At 52.6% G+C, this 18,580-nt stretch overlaps 8 protein-coding genes across 8 annotated transcripts; 3 read left to right on the top strand and 5 right to left on the bottom strand.

Moving 5' to 3' along the window:
• Positions 1 to 468: 468 nt before the first annotated feature.
• J4E88_001612 (uncharacterized protein) lies at positions 469 to 2,356 on the top strand (the record flags this gene model as incomplete). The annotated part of the gene is made up of 3 exons (XM_049395281.1): positions 469 to 522; positions 578 to 713; positions 819 to 2,356. 3 exons carry the CDS (start codon positions 469 to 471, stop codon positions 2,354 to 2,356), a joined length of 1,728 nt encoding a protein of 575 aa, XP_049259145.1.
• A 450-nt stretch (positions 2,357 to 2,806) lies between these two features.
• J4E88_001611 (uncharacterized protein) lies at positions 2,807 to 4,054 on the bottom strand (the record flags this gene model as incomplete). Its single annotated transcript, XM_049395280.1, has 1 exon — positions 2,807 to 4,054. The coding sequence occupies one exon, from the start codon at positions 4,052 to 4,054 to the stop codon at positions 2,807 to 2,809; it is 1,248 nt and encodes a 415-aa protein (XP_049259144.1).
• A 549-nt stretch (positions 4,055 to 4,603) lies between these two features.
• J4E88_001610 (uncharacterized protein) lies at positions 4,604 to 5,433 on the bottom strand (the record flags this gene model as incomplete). Its single annotated transcript, XM_049395279.1, has 2 exons — positions 4,604 to 5,199; positions 5,277 to 5,433. The coding sequence occupies 2 exons, from the start codon at positions 5,431 to 5,433 to the stop codon at positions 4,604 to 4,606; spliced, it is 753 nt and encodes a 250-aa protein (XP_049259143.1).
• Positions 5,434 to 6,141: 708 nt separating this feature from the next.
• On the bottom strand, positions 6,142 to 7,561 carry J4E88_001609 (uncharacterized protein; the record flags this gene model as incomplete). Its single annotated transcript, XM_049395278.1, has 4 exons — positions 6,142 to 6,592; positions 6,642 to 6,892; positions 6,945 to 7,129; positions 7,183 to 7,561. The coding sequence occupies 4 exons, from the start codon at positions 7,559 to 7,561 to the stop codon at positions 6,142 to 6,144; spliced, it is 1,266 nt and encodes a 421-aa protein (XP_049259142.1).
• Positions 7,562 to 7,881: 320 nt separating this feature from the next.
• J4E88_001608 (uncharacterized protein) lies at positions 7,882 to 8,705 on the bottom strand (the record flags this gene model as incomplete). The annotated part of the gene is made up of 4 exons (XM_049395277.1): positions 7,882 to 7,975; positions 8,024 to 8,222; positions 8,272 to 8,527; positions 8,589 to 8,705. The coding sequence occupies 4 exons, from the start codon at positions 8,703 to 8,705 to the stop codon at positions 7,882 to 7,884; spliced, it is 666 nt and encodes a 221-aa protein (XP_049259141.1).
• A 556-nt stretch (positions 8,706 to 9,261) lies between these two features.
• Positions 9,262 to 11,685, bottom strand: J4E88_001607 (uncharacterized protein; the record flags this gene model as incomplete). Its single annotated transcript, XM_049395276.1, has 8 exons — positions 9,262 to 9,484; positions 9,538 to 9,899; positions 9,951 to 10,275; positions 10,327 to 10,443; positions 10,495 to 10,773; positions 10,824 to 10,965; positions 11,016 to 11,130; positions 11,611 to 11,685. 8 exons carry the CDS (start codon positions 11,683 to 11,685, stop codon positions 9,262 to 9,264), a joined length of 1,638 nt encoding a protein of 545 aa, XP_049259140.1.
• Positions 11,686 to 15,532: 3,847 nt separating this feature from the next.
• J4E88_001606 (uncharacterized protein) lies at positions 15,533 to 16,567 on the top strand (the record flags this gene model as incomplete). Its single annotated transcript, XM_049395275.1, has 3 exons — positions 15,533 to 15,703; positions 15,747 to 15,802; positions 15,856 to 16,567. The coding sequence occupies 3 exons, from the start codon at positions 15,533 to 15,535 to the stop codon at positions 16,565 to 16,567; spliced, it is 939 nt and encodes a 312-aa protein (XP_049259139.1).
• A 1,324-nt stretch (positions 16,568 to 17,891) lies between these two features.
• On the top strand, positions 17,892 to 18,486 carry J4E88_001605 (uncharacterized protein; the record flags this gene model as incomplete). Its single annotated transcript, XM_049395274.1, has 2 exons — positions 17,892 to 18,340; positions 18,405 to 18,486. The coding sequence occupies 2 exons, from the start codon at positions 17,892 to 17,894 to the stop codon at positions 18,484 to 18,486; spliced, it is 531 nt and encodes a 176-aa protein (XP_049259138.1).
• Between the last annotated feature and the right edge of the window lie 94 nt (positions 18,487 to 18,580).

Genomic DNA, 18,580 nt, shown 5'->3' with positions numbered 1-18,580 from the left:
GGCAAAGTGGTTCCGCTACCATGGAATTCCCACGAAGCTAAGGATGCGCCCCACTTCCAGATGTCTCGACTTCTTCACCCATATCGATTGCGTGTTTGATGCGACACAGTTCCATTGTGGATTAGTCTTGTTGCGAAGAATGTCGTCGTCAAGGACACTTCGAGCTGCGAGTGCACGCATCCGGTAGCAATACTATGCCGCAGACTTGGTAGCTCACGCCACCTGGGCTGACAAACGGCGTGGTATGCTGCGCGTCGCGTTACTATGGTGCAGCATCCCACATGCACCCGATGCACTCGCACGAGACAGGCCCAACAATGGCGCTGGCCGGTAAAGACCGGACATGACCTCATTGCTGTAAACTTCGCGGACCCTTAAAGGTAGCTGCGCCCAACAGCCTGCCATCACCACATCAAACAAACTACTTTCTTAGCATCCAAAGCTTCATCTCTCTGACAGCTTGGCAACATGGCGCAAGATCTACGATCGCAGGATATCAAAAACCCAATCGACGTCGCAGAGGTAAGTCATGGGTTGTACACGCGTGTGAAAGTGCGCTAGCTCACAAGAACCCCAGTACCTGTTCCGTCGACTTCAGCAAGTCGGCGTTGAGTCCGTCCATGGCGTTCCAGGAGACTACAACCTCGTCGCACTCGACTACATCCCCAAAGTCGGCCTGAAATGGGTGGGCAACTGCAATGAGCTGAATGCTGGTACGTAGAGCCTGTTCTTGCGTTCTGGCTATCAGCGGCTCGCTTGCGGGAGCGACCGAAGTCGATCCGTCTGTCTCATGCGATAGATGCTGACGATCATTACAGGTTACGCCGCAGACGGCTACGCACGAGTCAAGGGCATTTCTGCATTGGTAACCACCTTCGGCGTGGGTGAATTGTCTGCTGTCAATGCCATCGCCGGAGCCTACTCGGAATATGTCCCAATCGTCCACATCGTCGGCTACCCATCGACGGTATCTCAGAGGAACGGAGCGCTGCTACATCACACTCTTGGAAATGGCGACTTTACGGTCTTCTCGCGCATGTCCAAGGAGATCTCGTGTGCTGTCTCGATGCTCAACAGCCAGCATGAAGCGGCCATGCTGATCGACAACGCCATTCGGGAATGCTACCTGAAGTCAAGGCCTGTCTACATCTCCTTGCCTAGCGACATGGTAACGAAGAAGGTCGACGGCGATCGCCTCAATACTCCGCTTGATCTGGATTACCCGCAAAACGACCAAGAAGCCGAAGACTACGTCGTTGACGTGGTACTGAAGTATCTGCACGCGGCAAAGAACCCCGTCATTCTTGTAGATGCATGCGCTATCCGCCACCGAGCATTGAAGGAGACTCACGAGCTCATCAAGAAATCTGGAATACCCACATTCGTCGCCCCAATGGGAAAGGGTGCGGTAGACGAGACTCTGCCGAACTATGGTGGTGTTTACGCCGGAGATGGTTCAAACGCTGGTGTGCGTGAACGCGTCGAGTCGTCCGACCTCGTGCTCAGCATTGGTGCTATCAAATCCGATTTCAACACTGCAGGCTTCACCATCCGCATGTCACAGCTTACGACTATCGACCTACACAGCTACGGATGCAAAGTACGATACTCGGAATATCCTGGTGTTAGAATGAACGGTGTTCTTTCCAAAGTCACAGCCAAGCTTGGAAAGCTGAACATCGAATCTGGACCCAACCCGAACAACAACGTCCCGGACAAGGAGACTTCATCGACAGAACCAACCATCAAACACGCCTGGTTCTGGCCAAAGCTTGGTCAGTGGTTGAAGAAGGATGATGTCCTCATCACCGAGACTGGCACCTCCAACTTCGGCATCTGGGAGACTCGCTTCCCAGCAGGCGTCAACGCCATCTCGCAAGTCCTCTGGGGCTCCATCGGTTACGCAACCGGTTCTTGTCAAGGCGCTGCCCTCGCCGCAAAAGAGTCAAACATCAAGCGCACCATCCTATTTACAGGTGACGGTTCCTTCCAACTTACCGCTCAAGAAGTCTCTACTATGATTCGAAACAAGCTGGCTCCCATCATCTTCGTCATCTGCAACAAGGGCTACACAATCGAGCGACTCATCCACGGATGGGAAGATTCCTACAATGACGTCCAGGAATGGAAGTACAAGGACATTCCCCGCGTCTTCGGCGCTGAAGAAGGCAGTGTACTCACATATAGAGTGGAGACGAAGGAGGAGGTTGAGAAGTTGTTCCAAGACGAAGAGTTCAGCAGTGGCGAGACGCAGAAGATGCGGTTTGTTGAGTTGGTCATGCCGTGGGACGATGCCCCGGCGGCTTTGAAGGCAGTTGCTGCTGCGGCGGCTAAGACGAATGCTAGTGCGGAGTAGACAATGGATCGAGGGAACGACAGGTAGTTGACGATGTATTAGCAAGGCGAAGACAATAGGGTATGGCATTGCGTAGGATTCTCTTCTCTTATACGAATGATGACAACATGACTCTCTTCATGTACAAAATTCCCATTGATACTTGCATGTCGTCTTCATAATATCAGCCTTTTATTGCTGTTGCCCCCTACGAGCACGTCGTCGCCGTCCACATCCACGGCAAACGTCAGAGAGGGAGTTTTATTGATTCCTACAGTTGTATACAGCGAATACAAGGTGTTGGAAATACACCTGCATTGAGATCACTATATAGAGTTACCGACTGCGTTTTGTTGCCCTGCTCTACATCAACACTTCACCGTAATAACATGAGCCTTTATGGCCACAGAACCAGACAGCAGCTATCGAGCTAAACTTCCATACTCATGACGCTGGCGTCGCCTCTACGTCTTAGGGGTCGTCATTATCCACATCCTTGTCCCCATCCTGACCTTTATCCGTAGCCTCGTTCTTATACTCATCTGTAAATGGGTTCTGGTTCCGACCTTGGTCCTGGTCATGGGCATTCGCCGCGTTCTGGCCGTAGAAGCTCCATACCACATTATCCCAGTGGTCTGCAGTAATCGTCTTACCAGCAAACATCTTGAGCATGTATGAGAACTCGTCGTCGGAAAGATTACCCTGAGAGGGCACATAGGAGGACCCATCAACTGCAGGGGCGTGCGAATCTGCAGATGGCGCACCGGGTGTCTGTGGGCGAACTCGCTGCAGTGTGTTTTGATACTCCAAATGGTTGACGGACTCTCTAAGACGGATGTAGAGTTGGTTCATGGCGTCGACCATGTCGCGGGTGTCGGTCTGTTGATCTTCTAGCGCTTTGATGCGGGCTTCCATATCGCTGTTCGCTGCAGTCCCGGTAGTAAGAGGTCCAACACCTGTATCATGATCTTTTGAAGTGGAACGAGAGGGGTTCAGGCCATGTCCCTTCTGATTTTCCATCTTTCCCGTAGCTGAGATAGGCTGGAAGGCGACTACCTCACCGTCTGTGTTCTTGATTTGGATAGCACGTACAGAGCGGGCAGGCTTTGGAGTCGCTGTCATGTGGTTCAATTGACCAGCCTGGTTCTGAGCCGCGTGACGAAACGGATCCCTAGAGGAAGAAATTGATGGGGAAGAGCGGGTGGGCAGAGACATCCTCGAAGCCTCATCCCCCGCGCGACCAGCTTGTCGATCGGCCCCCAGACCAGGGAACTCGTCTATTGCTTGGTCGGCGTCACGCTGAGAGCGTTCGTCTTGGGCTATGCTAAGGCCTGGTGGGAATACGGCGCTTGGTCGGGGTTGATTGGTTGTGTTTCCATGTACACCGGCTGTCAACCTGCCGTTGAAGTCCTCGCCAGATGGCTGTCTGCCAATCGCACTGTTGAGTCCCATCCTGCCAAACGGAGACAAGCCGTCATTGATGGAAGGGCTGCGATCTGGCGCAGGTCCTGCAGCGCCACTGTTGTGCCCACCGCGGTTGTTGGTGCGCTCAGTTCTGTTCGAGCCTCTGCCTCTTCCCTGTCTTCCCCTTCCAGACTCATTGCGACGGTCACGCGACTGTGTATCGCGAGGACCCGTAGGCGCATTTGCTGGTGGGGCGGGGGGATCTGGTTCATTCTCGCTATTCGCGCCGCCAGGAGCCCACTTTGAGCTGTTCATAGTCCTTCTGTTGTGATTCCGCGTGGAGTCGTGCTTGTGTGTCAAAGAGGGTGACTGATCCGAGTTGGAATGCGGGATGAGAGCCCGAGCTGGTGCTTAATGTAGGAAAGAGCAATCGCGTCAAGGAGAGCAAGCAGATTTGCTCAAGCAAGCAGTGCGAAAGGAGTGGGAAATGAAGCACGGGACTGGAAGTAGAGCTCGCAGTGCGTAGAAACAGTCAGTAGGCTCGCGCTTCGAGTTAGCGCAGGGAAACGATACGTCAGCTCAGCTCGCGTTTGCTGTGTCGTGTGCGCACTCTCAGTTCGCCATCTGGAGCTAATGGGTCGAGTTTGGATGGACACACACGAAGCCTTGGATCGACTCTCGACCTCTGTAAGTCAGTCTGATCTATCCGATTCGTTGTCATATGCGTTGTTTCTTGCATGCGAATGCAATCCATATGTATTCATCTATCGTTCCCTCGTATTATGTTCATGTACCAGCCACCTCTTTTTGTCCTTTTCTCAACATGTCCTTATTATACTCATCTTCTAATCCTAGACTCTTCCTTTACAAAGCGATAGCAAAACCCACGGCTACGACCGCAGTGCTAATCGCGGTCCACAATGTCCTGCCACCAATCATGGCGCCACTGGCGTCACCCGAAGCAGGGCCGCTCGAGCCCTCGCCATCTCCCGTTGGGCTCGGCCTCGGGGGTGGGAAGCTTGTGTTGGACGGCACGTCGGTAAGGTTCTGCACGGTAATCCAGGTCGCCGCCAGAGCAGTCGTCAGGTTCGCGTCTGCTGCAAACTTGCTGACGTTGAAGCCCACTCGGTTGTTCGCCAAGTCCGCGTACATGGAGGGTATGCTGAAGTTGCGCGGCTGCTGCATGAGGATGAATGTGTAGCTGTGGGGGCTGTCACCCACTGGAGGTGAGGGCTGGAGGTATGGGACGGGGTTGTCCGACGGAATGTCGAGGGCTGAGCCAGTTGTGTTCGCGGAGATGGGAACAGAGCGTGTGACGTTGGTAGCGATCCAGTGGACTAATTGGACGCGCGAGTTGTTACGGGGCACGTCGAGGTCGACCATGAGGAGGACGCATTGGCCGGGGCCTCGCTCGTCGGAAAACCATACTGGCGACGAGACGGTTGGGGGTGCTGCGGTTTCTGGTGGTGATGAGTGTTAGTTGGTGTTTGGCAGTACTCGGTTCGACTGCGCCGCGACGACAGCGGATGGAACGTACCGGGACGAGGAATGCGCTCTCCACCGGGCGACACGGTATTGTTGCCGTACGTCACGGTCAAGTTCTGAGTGACGTCGATGGGAAAGCCAGGCGCCGATCCCGCTGTCGCAACACCTGCAAGTAGCGCAGTCGCGCTGAGAACGGTCTTGGTGAACATGGTTGGTGTCTTGGCTGGTGTTGTAGTCGGCGTTGTTGTGGAGCGGGTCGTACTGTTGTGATGCAGTGGGTGCTTGATGGTCGAAGAGCAACGGGCGCAAGCAGCTTCTTTAGTATTCTGGCGTGAACCTACGTCGGCTGCAGGAGCTTAGGGCTTGATGCGCAGCTAAAGGCCTATTTCCGTGTAGCCGGCGTGACAGCAGAGGTTCATGACGTTTACCAAGACTCGGTCCCTTGCTCGGGGTATCGCACGGCCAGCGGACGGAATCCCGGCACAGCTCAAGAAAAGGCTGGGGCTGGCCGCCTGAGGGGCCTTGTTCATGCCGCAGCCAGAATTGTTCCAAGCATCGCGCTGGTCGCCTCGGCCTCAGGAACTTCGCTAATGGAATTTACCATGTTGTCCGCGAGTGTATGTAAGCACGCGTCGTGATCTGGTTGCGGTTGCGACGCATGCTCGCCTAGTTGGGGCCAAAGAGACGGGAGCCGGCTGAACACCCAGCTAAGGCCGCCCTCATCGCACGCTACCAGCAATTAAGCCACGCATGAATCAAGTATGCCTGAGATTTGTCTATATGGTTTCGAGGCCTTGCATCCTCGCATGGACTTATCGGCAGCAGCCCTATCACCTCTCGCTCGGGATGCAGACGTCGTGTCCGCACAAGCGCAATGGCATCAGAAGCCGCGCCTCATCAGCAATCCTCCAGGGCTATTATAAGGTGATCATGTGGTCTCGCGCAGGGCCGACACCAATCCATTTGACCTTGACTCCGACGAACTTTTCAATGTACTCAATGTAACTCCTCGCTTGGCTGGGCAGGTCGTAGTAGCTTGTCACGCCAGTCGTCGGCTTCTTCCAACCTGGCAGTGTATCGTATTGTACTTCGACTTGGGCAAGGATCTCGGGGTTCGCGGGGAAGCCTTCAAGCACCTCGCCCTTGTACGAGTAGGATGTCGCAACCTTGAGCTCGTCAAATTCATCCAGGACGTCGAGCTTGGTGAGGTTGATGGCGGTGTAGTCGTTGCACGCGTGTGAGTGCTTGACAACGACCAGGTCGAGCCAGCCGCAGCGGCGCTTGCGACCGGTTGTAACGCCGACTTCATGGCCGACTGACTGAAGCTTCTCGCCCACCTCATTGAGCTGCTCGGTAGGGAAGGGTCCGCTACTACTTGTTAGCCTCTGAGTTTGTCTTTCGGGGCGATGCAACTCACGATCCGACACGGGTAGTGTATGCCTTGACCACGCCAATGACCTCCTTCAGTGATCGCCATCCCAAGTTGAGACCTGTGATGACACCTCCAAGACCAGTGTTTGACGATGTGACGAAGGGGTATGTGCCGTAGTCGATGTCCAGCATCAGCGCGTTCGCACCCTCGACGAGGATTTTGGCGTTCTTCTCCTTTGCCGATGCGAGGAGCGGGATCTGGTCGACGACGTAGGGAGCAAGCTTCTCGCGCAGAGTCTTTGGCATTGTCAGTCTTTGCCCCGTATATTCCAACCCCATTGTGACTCACCTTGTACTTCGTAATCTCCTCTTCCACATCGTACTTGAGTAGATCACCGTATCGCTTCTGGAACGAGTTGGCTAACCTCCTGAGCTTCGTCTCGAAGATCTGCTCGTCGAAGAGGTCGCACATGCGGAGGCCGCTCCTGGTCATCTTGGTGCTGTAGGTTGGGCCGATACCCTTCTTGGTCGTGCCTGCATCCCGCCATCAGCACGTCAGTCCCGCAGCAGGCGCGTGTGCTCCTCACCAATCATGCCACCACCCAATTCCACCTCCTCCAGGCCATCCACCATCTGGTGCACATCAAACACGACATGGGCGCGGTCCGAGATGAATATTCTTCCGTCCGTCTTCAATCCGTGTTTCTCCAGCGCTTCCAGCTCCTTGAAGAAACTAGGTACGTGGACGACGCAGCCACTTCCGATGACATTGATGCAGCCGGGGTTTACGAGACCGCTCGGGAGGATATGGAAATCGTATGTCACTCCGTTCGCGACAATGGTGTGTCCGGCGTTGTTGCCGCCCTGGGCGCGGGCGCAGATTTGCGACTCATGGGCTAGGATATCGGCCAATTTTCCTTTTCCTTCATCTCCCCACTGTGCTCCGAGCACCACAGTAGTCGACATCGTGAGGGCGAGAGACAAGAAGGAAAGAGTGGACGGGGCGGCAGGTGGGTTTTCAATTCCGCGTTGACTCGATCTAACAAATTCGTGCCCCACCCATCACCCCGCGATGCCGCAATTTTCCGCACGAGCCACCAGTGACGCATGTGAATGAGCCGCAATCCATATGTCTGGGCTGATCTGCAATCTTCGCAATCACAGCCTCTACATTGCTGTACAGCTACGTCGTTATCGTGGTAAACGCATCAAGAAATTGAGAAATCTCATTTCTAACATCTACAAACACTCCCATTGGAAATTTAATCACATCCACACCTATCCTTCTATCCGCGCCAAACACCCGGACCCGGTGGCTGATACGTTTCTGGTGCCGCTGTATACTTGTTCAGGTCAACAAGAATTCCCGGGTCATTACTTCTGCGGCCTCATGTTAGCATGTTCTTGGTGCTCATCAGTCTGACTTACTTGTAAGCACCTGGAAACGCAACTAACGGGCTCGGCAGCCCATTCCCTCCCTCAATTATCTTGATCTGCGAGCAAGCCAGGTAGAACTGCGCTTTGTTCGCTTGCATAGCCATATGCAGTGCGATGTGCTCAACGCGGAGCAGGTAATCGCCCGATGGCGTGGCAGCAGGGATTGTTGTGTTGGGTGTGAGATACTCGTCTGCGAAACGTCATTAGTAAGCGCGAAGTGAAGAGAAGGGACAGCTTACTCTGTCCTGGCCAGCTCATCTGTTTCTGCGCGTTTACGGTCGGCATCGTGGTACTAATCTTGAACCACACTGCACCACTCCCGTCCCAGTTCTTCACATCCTTGCCATCAGGAACTCTCGCAAGGTAGTATTGCGTTGGTCCCGGGTGATTGACTTGTTGCGTGGATATGTAGTGAATGATTGATCCGGCCGGCACGCTTGCGACGTTTGGCGCGGTTTTGGAGGTGTAGCAGCGGATGTCTGCGACCGTGGGGTTCTGGACAAAGTAAGAATCATAGACACATCATGAGCCAGTGGTGAATCGAATGCTATCTCACCTCGATGCCTTGCTTGGTGTTCGCATTCTTGGTCTCGCGGGTTGAGGCCCAGTCTTTATCTTCTGGCTTGCCGTCTACGACAAGACGTGGGAAGGTGTCTATACGTATGAGACTCATATCACCGGGAATCATGTAACGTTAACTCACAATGTGCCTTCACCGCCGTGGCGGCTACCAGGAGTGCAATCAGTATCTGCATGATGAGTGATCAGATCTTTGCGCCTGAAGAGCAGTCAGCTCTCGCTTGACATCTTATGTATGCTTCATGACCCCAGTTCCAAATCGGACATGTGAGCTGAGTTGGGAACTATCGATAGATTAGCTTGGCGGTTTGGCATACACCGAAGTAGTCAACTGCAGACCATACACACATCACAATATACCATCATCGACAAAAGATCCAATAGATATCAGCCTTCTTATGAATCATGTGCCACGGTCCAGAATCTGCCGAAACAAAGTAGGCCAATGACTAGACCGCATGCTGCCGGTAGCTCATCAGATCAATCGTAAAGTTCACCATCACAACGAATAAACGGAGAGTTTAGATGCCCATGTTTATTGGGCAAGCTGTAAGGGAAAAGTTGAATTCCCAAATGCCCTACGCTAACATCGAGCAAACTAAAAACGAACGAAGTGTTGAGGTCGTATCGAATCGTAAACACACACACATCTAGTGCATGTAGCGGAACTCGGGGTGTCTATATCCGAGATCCTTAATTTGAGCAGCAGTCTTGCCGACCAAGCGGTGGTCTCGCCTGCCCATATCACGCTGCTTGTTCTCCCACTTGCAGTAGCAGATACCGAATATGGCGAGAATGCAGACGCAACACTGACCAACCAAGTTGATGGTGTGGCCGATTGGGTATCGTGGCGCGTCAGCACTTGTGTAGGTCCTGTAATGTATTAGCCTAGGATCTGATTCAATCCTCCACATGATTTGACGTACCAAGTCGCGAGAATACCTCCAGCGGTACCCAGTGTGACAACGTAAGCAGTTGAGACGGAGCGGACAGCAGGGCCGGCCGCATTATTCGCCGCCCACGCAAGGAAGCCAGGACCTCCGGGAAATGCACCAATGGTGATCAAGAAGATACCGCCGTATCGGACGTTAGGGTCGGTCGCCCATCGCATGATCGAGAAGCCCGCAATAGCCGGGAGCGTAAAGACAGCGAGGTAGACACCACGGCGGTTCGTCTTGTCGGATGCGAAAGCTATTGCGATAGCGATCAAGCAAGCACATACATAGGGAGGTACTGAGTAGAGTTGTGCCTTGGTGGCCGTCCATCCGAGATCCCTGAGGATAGTGGGCTAGTAATGCATGTTAGTAAACCATAGGTTCTGGGGAGGATATCGCCTTACCATGAATAGTGAGATACCCTGTACAGTGATGTTGATGAAGAAGAAACCAAAGGCACAGAAGTAGTTTGTGATGTTCATCACGGCCCGCTTGACGTGATGTACTTCAGTCTTTTCGTTCTCATCGGCTCCTCCCTTCAACACAAGTCTCTGTGTGGCAATCATTCGTTCGCGCTCGTTCAAGAACCAGCATTCTTCTGGGCTACGAGGCATAAGAAAGGGAGCAGCAAGGCCGACAATGACGGTAAAAAGTCCCTCAAAGAAGAAAATGTTACGCCAGGTATGGAGAATCATAGTCGAAGCTCCCCATGGTGGAATACGAGCGAGACTGTAGTGTAATTAGTCTTTCATGTAATCTCAAGAATGTGACAGGACTTACGCAGTAGCGAGCAGTCCACCAAAAGCTCCAGCCATTGAGGCCGCGGATACGTAGATACCGATGCGGAACAAAAGTTCGTTGCGCTTGTAGAAACATGTGATGAAGAATGCCAATCCCCTATAGACGGATGGTTAGTATGCACTACAAATAACGATAGAAGGTACTTACGGCATCACACCACCTTCAAACACACCTAAGAAGGCCCTTGCAACCAACAGCCCTGCGAAGCTGCTCACAAAGGCGCTGCATAGTGAGACGAAACCAAAGCCACAGACGAGAAGTGGCAAGTAGTATTTCGGGCCAAGTCTCTTAAGAAGGATGTTGCTCGGTACTTCGACGAACATGTAGACAATGTAGAAGATCGAGGTAACCCAGTTGAAACGGACACCTGTGTTGAGACCCAATTCCTCCCCCATACCCTGGATACGCGCGTTTCCAACATTAACACTTTCAAGGTGGTTAGCGAACAGTTTTGCGCAGAGTGAAATGATACGTACCGATCGAGGAAACAGAGCAGGTAAAGAAAGGTCGTGAGTGGCACAATCACGCGGTCCAGTTTACGTCGAACCTTCTTCTCTTCCTCAGCTGTCCAGGTAAACTCGCCGTCTGTAGATCGGTCGCTTCCGTTGGCCTCCTCAACTAGCAAATCCGTTAGCACATGTTCGCGACAAGATTAGTAAACAACGTACAAAGCACATTGTCTCCCTTCTCCAGCTCAGCAGGGGTTGGGTGGTTTGGGTGTGTCCCCGTTGATACCATCCCGATTTGTGCCATCTTGTCCAAGTAGGATGCCGAATTCGAGATCTAAAGGATGCGAAGCGAAATCTCTTCGTTGTGTCGTGGCCCCACAAGTTCCGAAAGTCTGGGGAAAGGAATCTGGGGAAGAGCACAGCCCATATAAGAACGTACGATGCGTCCCGGTATCCGAACAAGCTTACTCGTCGCACGTCTGTGTCTTGGGTCGCAAGTCGAAAGCCAGGAAGAGGGAATCGGCAGTTACTTCGCAGCCCTTCAGAGGATGGCAATACGGCACCATGTTTAGCTTGATGTCCGCTCCACCGCGCGCTCTTGTCCCGTTCCAGCTGGCGGCTTGATTGAACAGGGAGCGAAGTCGGTGCGGAAATTTTACCGAGTCGACACAGAACCCTACATAACGCCGCATAATTATCAACGGCCTCCTCCTTGGTTGGCGTGTTGCGGGGCCGTTCTCTTGGCTGACATGGGTTGACTCGTGGAGCCCGCGAGGGTGACGGGCGGATGCTTTCATTGTGGTCATTTTGAAACGCCACGCTTGGCGAAGCGGGACGAGAACTTTCGTGTTGCTAGCAGCTCGCGATGCGCTTCGGCAGTTCTGTTCATCTTCTCAATGCTTCCTGATGGTGTTAACAAACTGAAGTTATGGAGTTCTTCTCCTCATAGATTGAACTGGGGTAGGGCGGATGATTGCGGTCAGATTACGGGCGTAATGTGTGACAGAAGATTTATCCACCGTGGACGAGTTTTGCTGCCGCACCAACAATGTGGGTGATTGACTGCTGCATATCAGCGCGGCAGGATTGCATACGGTCTACAGTATTCCAGACAACTGGATATCCTTGCCGCCGAGGTCTAAAGTGATGCAACTGGCAGCCTTCACAGATCATGATGTACCTTTGCTGCTCGTGCAAACAATAACATCCCCGCAATTTAGCCGGAATCCTTCGTCGTCCGGTGGATTTTCTTGGTTTCTTTGTGCCTTTCCGAGCAACAAAATGCAAGAAATCCACCGACGCGTACTCGCAAGTAGAGCCCCTAAGCTTCTCAGTGAGTAGAGTGTGTGATAGGGTCCATCAAAGTGGGCGGGTCTCGTAGCTGGACTGTTCCGCTCGGTCTAGCCGTATAGTGGCTGCAGGCTTATGGCTCGCACAAACACAGAATGCAAAAGCTTTGGGAAGTCGAAAGACGCGACTCGGTGGCCGAAGATGGCTGTCAGTGCTGCGAAGTAGGACGGGCGCCGGCGTCGGGGAACAGGGCGCTCTTGCCAAGCTGTCGCGCCACGTGGCTGAGATACTGAGCTTCACAACATTGTGAGTTCCATAAATGCATACTGACCTACAGAAGATCAAACAATTTCAATTCGACAAGGATTCGCAATTGCAGTATTCAAAGCGCCGATCATCTCCAGAGCCTCATCCTCAGAGCTTCAACTTCTCGAGGCGCTGTATCAACGACCCACGACTCCACAAATCATCTCGTCAAGGGCCACTTCCCCTCACAAAAACATGAACCTCCACAGCCGCACACGGGAACGGATGTCCTTTCTCGGCAACGCTACCTCTGGCGTCTCGCCTTCGTCTCCACCAACTCCTTCATCACGTCTCTAATCTCATGAGGTCTTACCGGCGCGTCATCCAGATCCACCTTGAAGCTGATGATACTATAGATGCGTGGGCTTTGGCGGCTTGGGTGGCTTCTCCGGCTTTCCTTTCGGTAGCTGATCGAACGTGGCAGTCGTCTTAAGGGCGGGTTTGTTCCCGCGATCATCCTCGGTTTCGGCTATTCGATCATGTGACCACTCTTGGACATCGCCTTCAGCAACTTAAACTCCGGAAAGATCAGCTTCGTGGTGATCAAATACACGCCGAGAGTTCTGCGCACCGTTCTCAGAGAGAGCTGTTTGCAACTCTTCTCGAAGCTCCAAAATTGCGATTTCCAATGCCATATTCTGGTCGTCCATTTGTCGGACGAACACAGCTTGCTCTACCGCCAAGATGTCAAGCTCAGCATTTACTTCTTCAGTATGGCGCCGGCCATCTGACAGTAGCTCTTCCAGAGTTGCTTTGACCTCATCTTCAACCAATTCCAAGCTATCTGCAAGCTCATCTCTCTCTTCTTCCAGCGCGTCCATCTGTTCCCTCAACGCATGCACTGTGTCTGTCTCAGCAGCGTGAGATCTAGTTAATCGCGCGAACGCTTCATCGCGATTAGCTTCTTCTTGCTCTAGACATTCTCCGCAGTCTTCGTCCCTGTCGTTCTCGAGCTTTCTCCAAACAGATTGGTGATTGGCAGTTTCTGCGGTTTTGGCAGTGGCACAGGACCATGTCGTTAGATCTTGATGCCCGCAAGCGAATGTTGTCTCGAGATCGACGTGAACACAGATGTCTGCTGTTGCTACCTTTAAGTCCTGTTCACGCTCGGCTTTCCGTTGCTGGAGCATCCTAGCTGATACATTCCCAGCATCTCGAGCCTTCTGTTTCTCTTCGTTACGTTCGCGACGGAGGCGATTTATGAGTTCCGTTACACAGGGTCTGCATTCGTACTGCCTTGTCCTACTATGTTCTGCAGTCTTCTTGCAACTCCTCTCCCCACAGGGGAGGTTGATCTTGCTCTCGTGGCCACAGTCGTACGTAATTACGAGATTGGTACACATGACGGAAAATATGATTTTTGGGTAGCGGTATCCGGCGATCTCAGTCTGCGATTAAGATATGGGTGATAGACACGACTCTCGTAAAGATTCCGAGCATCTACGCTACAACCTTGGAATGATCAACGACGTATCACTCAGAGAGTCTTCAACAGCTTCAACCTTGCCATGTGAACCAAATCGTCACATTGGGCAAAACGTGTCACATTGGTACATGCTTCACAAAGGCAACTAATTACAAAACCATTACATTCGGCACACGGTTTCTGTTTTCCACAGAAAACGCCGTCCACTATCTGCATCCTGTCATCGCCAAACACACAATCTACTTGTCTGCTTCCCTTTATCACACGAGCCCAGGATGTGCACAACATATCGCGTTTACTTCTACTGCGGACACCTAAAGTCTACGACCACTCACGAGCACTCTGGCATCGAGTGCACAATCAACAAGGCGAAGAGTATCACAATCGACGAAAAGTGCAAGCGCTGCGTCCAACGAACATCTCGAAAGAACGTCCGACTCGACGATACCATGAACAGTGCGGAAGTACCGTCGATAGTAAAAGGCGAGGAGAGTGGCGCCCATAGTGGCGACAGCGAGCGATGATGGGAGGTGAAGAAGACTGGGTGTTTTCAATAGTTAACTTCACTATCATCGAACCGTCATGAACAACCCAGAGAGCAAGAAAACACATATGTCGGGTTCTGGATTGGAATCAGACTAGATACGCATACGATGAGGTAGCCCTCTATGCGGTGGTCTACGCTCACAGGTTCATTATGGAAGTCGTAGCATCGATAAAATACGACGTACTCAAATCTCGCGTTGCGTCCGATGCATGCAAACGTAATGACCTGGTGAAGCGCTTTTACGTTCATGGGAGTAGCCTATTGTCCAAATTATAGTCATATAAGCCCAGCGTGCAGTTCTCCATGGTCTCTTCAGCTCATTCCAAGCATCACAGCACCCTATATGGCAGACATCACTGTACCTGCCAGTCAAATTTACGCCACCTACCGCTCCCTTGGAAGATATCTGGAGAATCCCACTACCAGGCTGTGAGAAGAATGTCTAGACCCATCGCCTTATAGATTGCACGCGGCATTACTCGTGCCCGGCGAAGGCTCCATAGACAGCACCCCTCTTCTGGTGCTAGCCTTGTCGACGATGGACATAGAGCTCCCGCAATAACGCTCCTTATCATCATAAGTGCTGCGACCGATATTTCGACTTGTGACTATCCGTTGTTCGAGGGCTCGACGAGATCGCGGCCACTAACTGGCGATGGGTTGTCGGCACCCGAGGCGTGGACTTGAGATCGGCCTCTGCGCGAGGTGCTGGAGCGATTCCTGTATGCGAGATATGTGCGACGGGGGCGCTATGCGTGACATAGTCTTCGGCGAAGTCTGATGAGTGGTGTCGATGCGAAGAGAACGGGGCGGAGAGGAAGCTGTTGGACGCGTTCAGAACAGCTGACCCGAAGACGCGGTTGAATGAATATGGTCGGGGGAGCATGTGAACATATGGCATGTCTGCTCCATGTCTTGAGACGTGTCGTGAGCTACATCAGTGTAGACGACCTGCGGGTTGTGTAGGAAGCGTCGCAACCTTGGAAGCTTCCAAGGTTGGTTTCCCAGCCGCGTTCCGATGCGCGGGTGTTGCCGGCTATAATCGATAAGTTCCGACGGAGATTCCGATCAACTCACCACGCCACCTCCACAAACCCTTGACTTCGAGACTTCACACCCCAGATCACATTCCACTCAAATCACGACGCGTCTTACTTGATAACCAACATGGCCAAAGTCGAAGGTGCCCCTGCTCATGGCGCTGTAGCCCACCTCCTACCACAAACATACAAGCGATTAGTCTCGGAATGGCTGGAAGAGGACACACCAAGTTTCGATTATGGTGGTTTCGTAGTGGGCGAGGAGCTTTCGGAAGCGAAGCTGCTCGGAAAGAGTGAAGTGAGTGTTTTCGACTACTGTAAGTGCCGACTAACATTGACAGGGCATAGTAGCAGGCGTCCCGTTCTTCGATGAAGTGTTCCGACAACTAGGTTGCACGTGCGTTCATCTCACCAGATTACATGATCAAGCTCAATATTGACAACTACTAGCGTGGAGTGGCACGTCAAAGAAGGTGCTTCATTCCAACCCATCACCCACTGCGCTACTGTGCGCGGCCCAGTCCGTCACCTCCTTCTCGGCGAGCGCGTGGCTCTCAACACCCTCGCCCGCTGCTCCGGCATCGCGACCAAGTCAAATCGCCTACTTACTCTTTTACGAGGAGCTGGTTACCCAAACATTCTTGCTGGTACCAGGAAGACCACACCAGGTTTTCGACTTGTAGAGAAGTACGGCATGCTGGTTGGGGGCGTGGACGCGCATCGAGTTGATCTTAGTGCAATGACGATGCTGAAGGACAATCATATCGTTGCCGCAGGAAGCATCACCAATGCAGTGAGAGCCGCCAAAGCAGCTGGCGGCTTTGCAATCAAAGTCGAAGTGGAATGCCAATCGTTTGATGAAGCAGACGAGGCGATTGCCGCTGGTGCTGACATCGTCATGTTAGACAACTTCACCCCAGAAGGTGTCCAAGTTGCTGCTAAGGATCTGAAGGATAAGTGGGGACGGGGTACTGGAGACAGGAAGCAATTCCTCGTTGAAGTGAGCGGTGGGCTTACAGAGTACAACGTGGAGAAGTACGTCTGCGGCGATATTGATATCGTGAGCACGAGTAGCATACACCAAGGAGTACCACACGTGGACTTCAGTCTGAAAATCGTACCGAAGAGTAAAAAGGATGGAGGGGAGAGTTTAGCGGTATAACCTGACGGTGGGCGAAGGGGACTTGTGGGTATCCCTCATGTATCGACAGACATAGCTAACTAATTCAGTATAGTTATTTACGATATTTGTCACCTTTCGGTGGCATGACTTTCACTATGATACCGATTCCCAAAACTGTCAAGCGTCCATTTCATGACCTCAGACACCTCAGACTCTTACTCTTCTAGCAAGCATGGCAAGGGGCTCGAGCAACCGCTATCCGCGCTGATCTACGACACGGCAACATCACTAATCAAAGCGCTTTTGTAGTCACTGTCTTCTGAAAATCGTCCCACAATGCCAATATCGACTGCAATACGTGGCCCTCTATTCCTTCGGCTCTGGCGTCATCTAGCCGCTTTGCATCGCCTCCGCGGTCTGCGTCAAGCCTTTCCGACCAATCTTTCTCGTGGCTCTCGCACACAAGTCCTTTGATCTTCGGCAGCCGGCTGGCCTGATCACCGGTAAGAGGGTCTAGGTCCGCTTCCCTGCATTCCAAGGTTATATGGCCGTCGTCCCGGTCATGTCTGCTAGAACAACTCGCGCGTCCGCCGAACCTAAGCGATGGTCTCCACATACGCCTTGCTGCACCTTCAAACGCTTTCACTGTCTGTTGCGCGTTCGAAAGCTTCTCCTCGATCGTGCCGGGCTGGTGTACACCATGGAAAGGCCGACCACGCTGGCTGGCAATGCCCTTTGCGCCCGGATATTCAACAAGCCAAGGTCATACGTTAGGATCACTCAAGTCCCTAATTTTATCCAGCAGTGGGTATGCAAAGCCGAGTAAAACATCGTTACTCTCTTGGGTTGCGTTGGCAAGCGCTGGCGACAAGTATAAAGTTACGCCCGACGCTGTCTTCAACTAGACCCCATAACGGTGGGTCTGGTTGTGGACCTGACAAGGCCGTGCCCAATGAGCGCCTTCCGCTTTCGCAGAAGGCTTCCGCGAGAGTTCAAGCATCAAAGCTCCCGGCCCTAAGCGAACTACGTTTGCTTCGCTCACCTTCCGTGTGCGCCGTAGCCTAGGCACGAAGGAACGACGTCCTATCGCCTCAAGCTCGTGTTGTGAATTGTTTTGCTTGTATCGCATGGAGCCAAACCGCTTTCTTTTTACCGCCAGGTAGAGCTTCGCATCCTACATCGGGTACACCGAGTGACAGAGCACGCATGTGCCCCCTCTCGCACACCCATGGATGTCGAGGCGTAGAAAAGACAGGTATAAAAGGGTGAGCTGTAGGTATGCTCTTCGCATCACCATTCTCTCGTCCACAAACTTCAGGTTCATCAAGCCCTACAACATCATTGCTCTCCTCGCTTTTTCAATATGCAATACCTCAACACCATCCTCGCTTTCGCTGCTGCAGTGGCAGCTGTCGACATCAAGTCGCACGGCGAGTCACACTGCAAAGGTACCGAGAGGGTATATGTGAACGCCAAAACCAACCAATGCTATGCCGGTGGCGGTATATCCTACGCTTGGTCGTTCAATGCCATTCCCACAAACTGGAACCTGCAGACTCGATCTCACAAAGATGGAAACTGCAAAACGCTAGTTCACGCCTGGAACTCGAATGGTGCACGCACGGTCTGCCATGGCGCAGCCGTCAACAACTTGTTGTACACAGGTGCTGGATACAGCTTCGCCAGCAAGAAGAGGTCGGAAGACACAGTTTTCAACAGCGAAGACTGCATCTGGAAGCCAGACCTTATGACTCTGGGAGACGGCACAACATACAAGCTTACAGATGTTGAGGACGAAACCGCGAAGATCATGTAAGAGCAACCCTAAGCACCAGACAAGGCCCTGGATATGATGTACTAATTCACCTTCTCATAGACTCGCATATGGTGATAACACCACGATTGCCGAGAACATGCCAAGCCTATTCGACGAGTACATTACACAAGAGCGTCGCTGAGTGTGCCATCAAGATTGGTTATTGGTGATCTTTACTGCGATGCCGTGGCTCAATACATTCCATCCACTTCCTCCATTGCTACTGCGACAGCGCA

This window comes from Alternaria novae-zelandiae (genome assembly GCF_023758075.1).
Source record: "Alternaria novae-zelandiae strain BMP 2774 chromosome Unknown scaffold_2, whole genome shotgun sequence".
Taxonomy (NCBI): Eukaryota; Fungi; Ascomycota; class Dothideomycetes; order Pleosporales; family Pleosporaceae; genus Alternaria; species Alternaria novae-zelandiae.
This window is presented reverse-complemented; position numbering and strand designations above follow the sequence as displayed.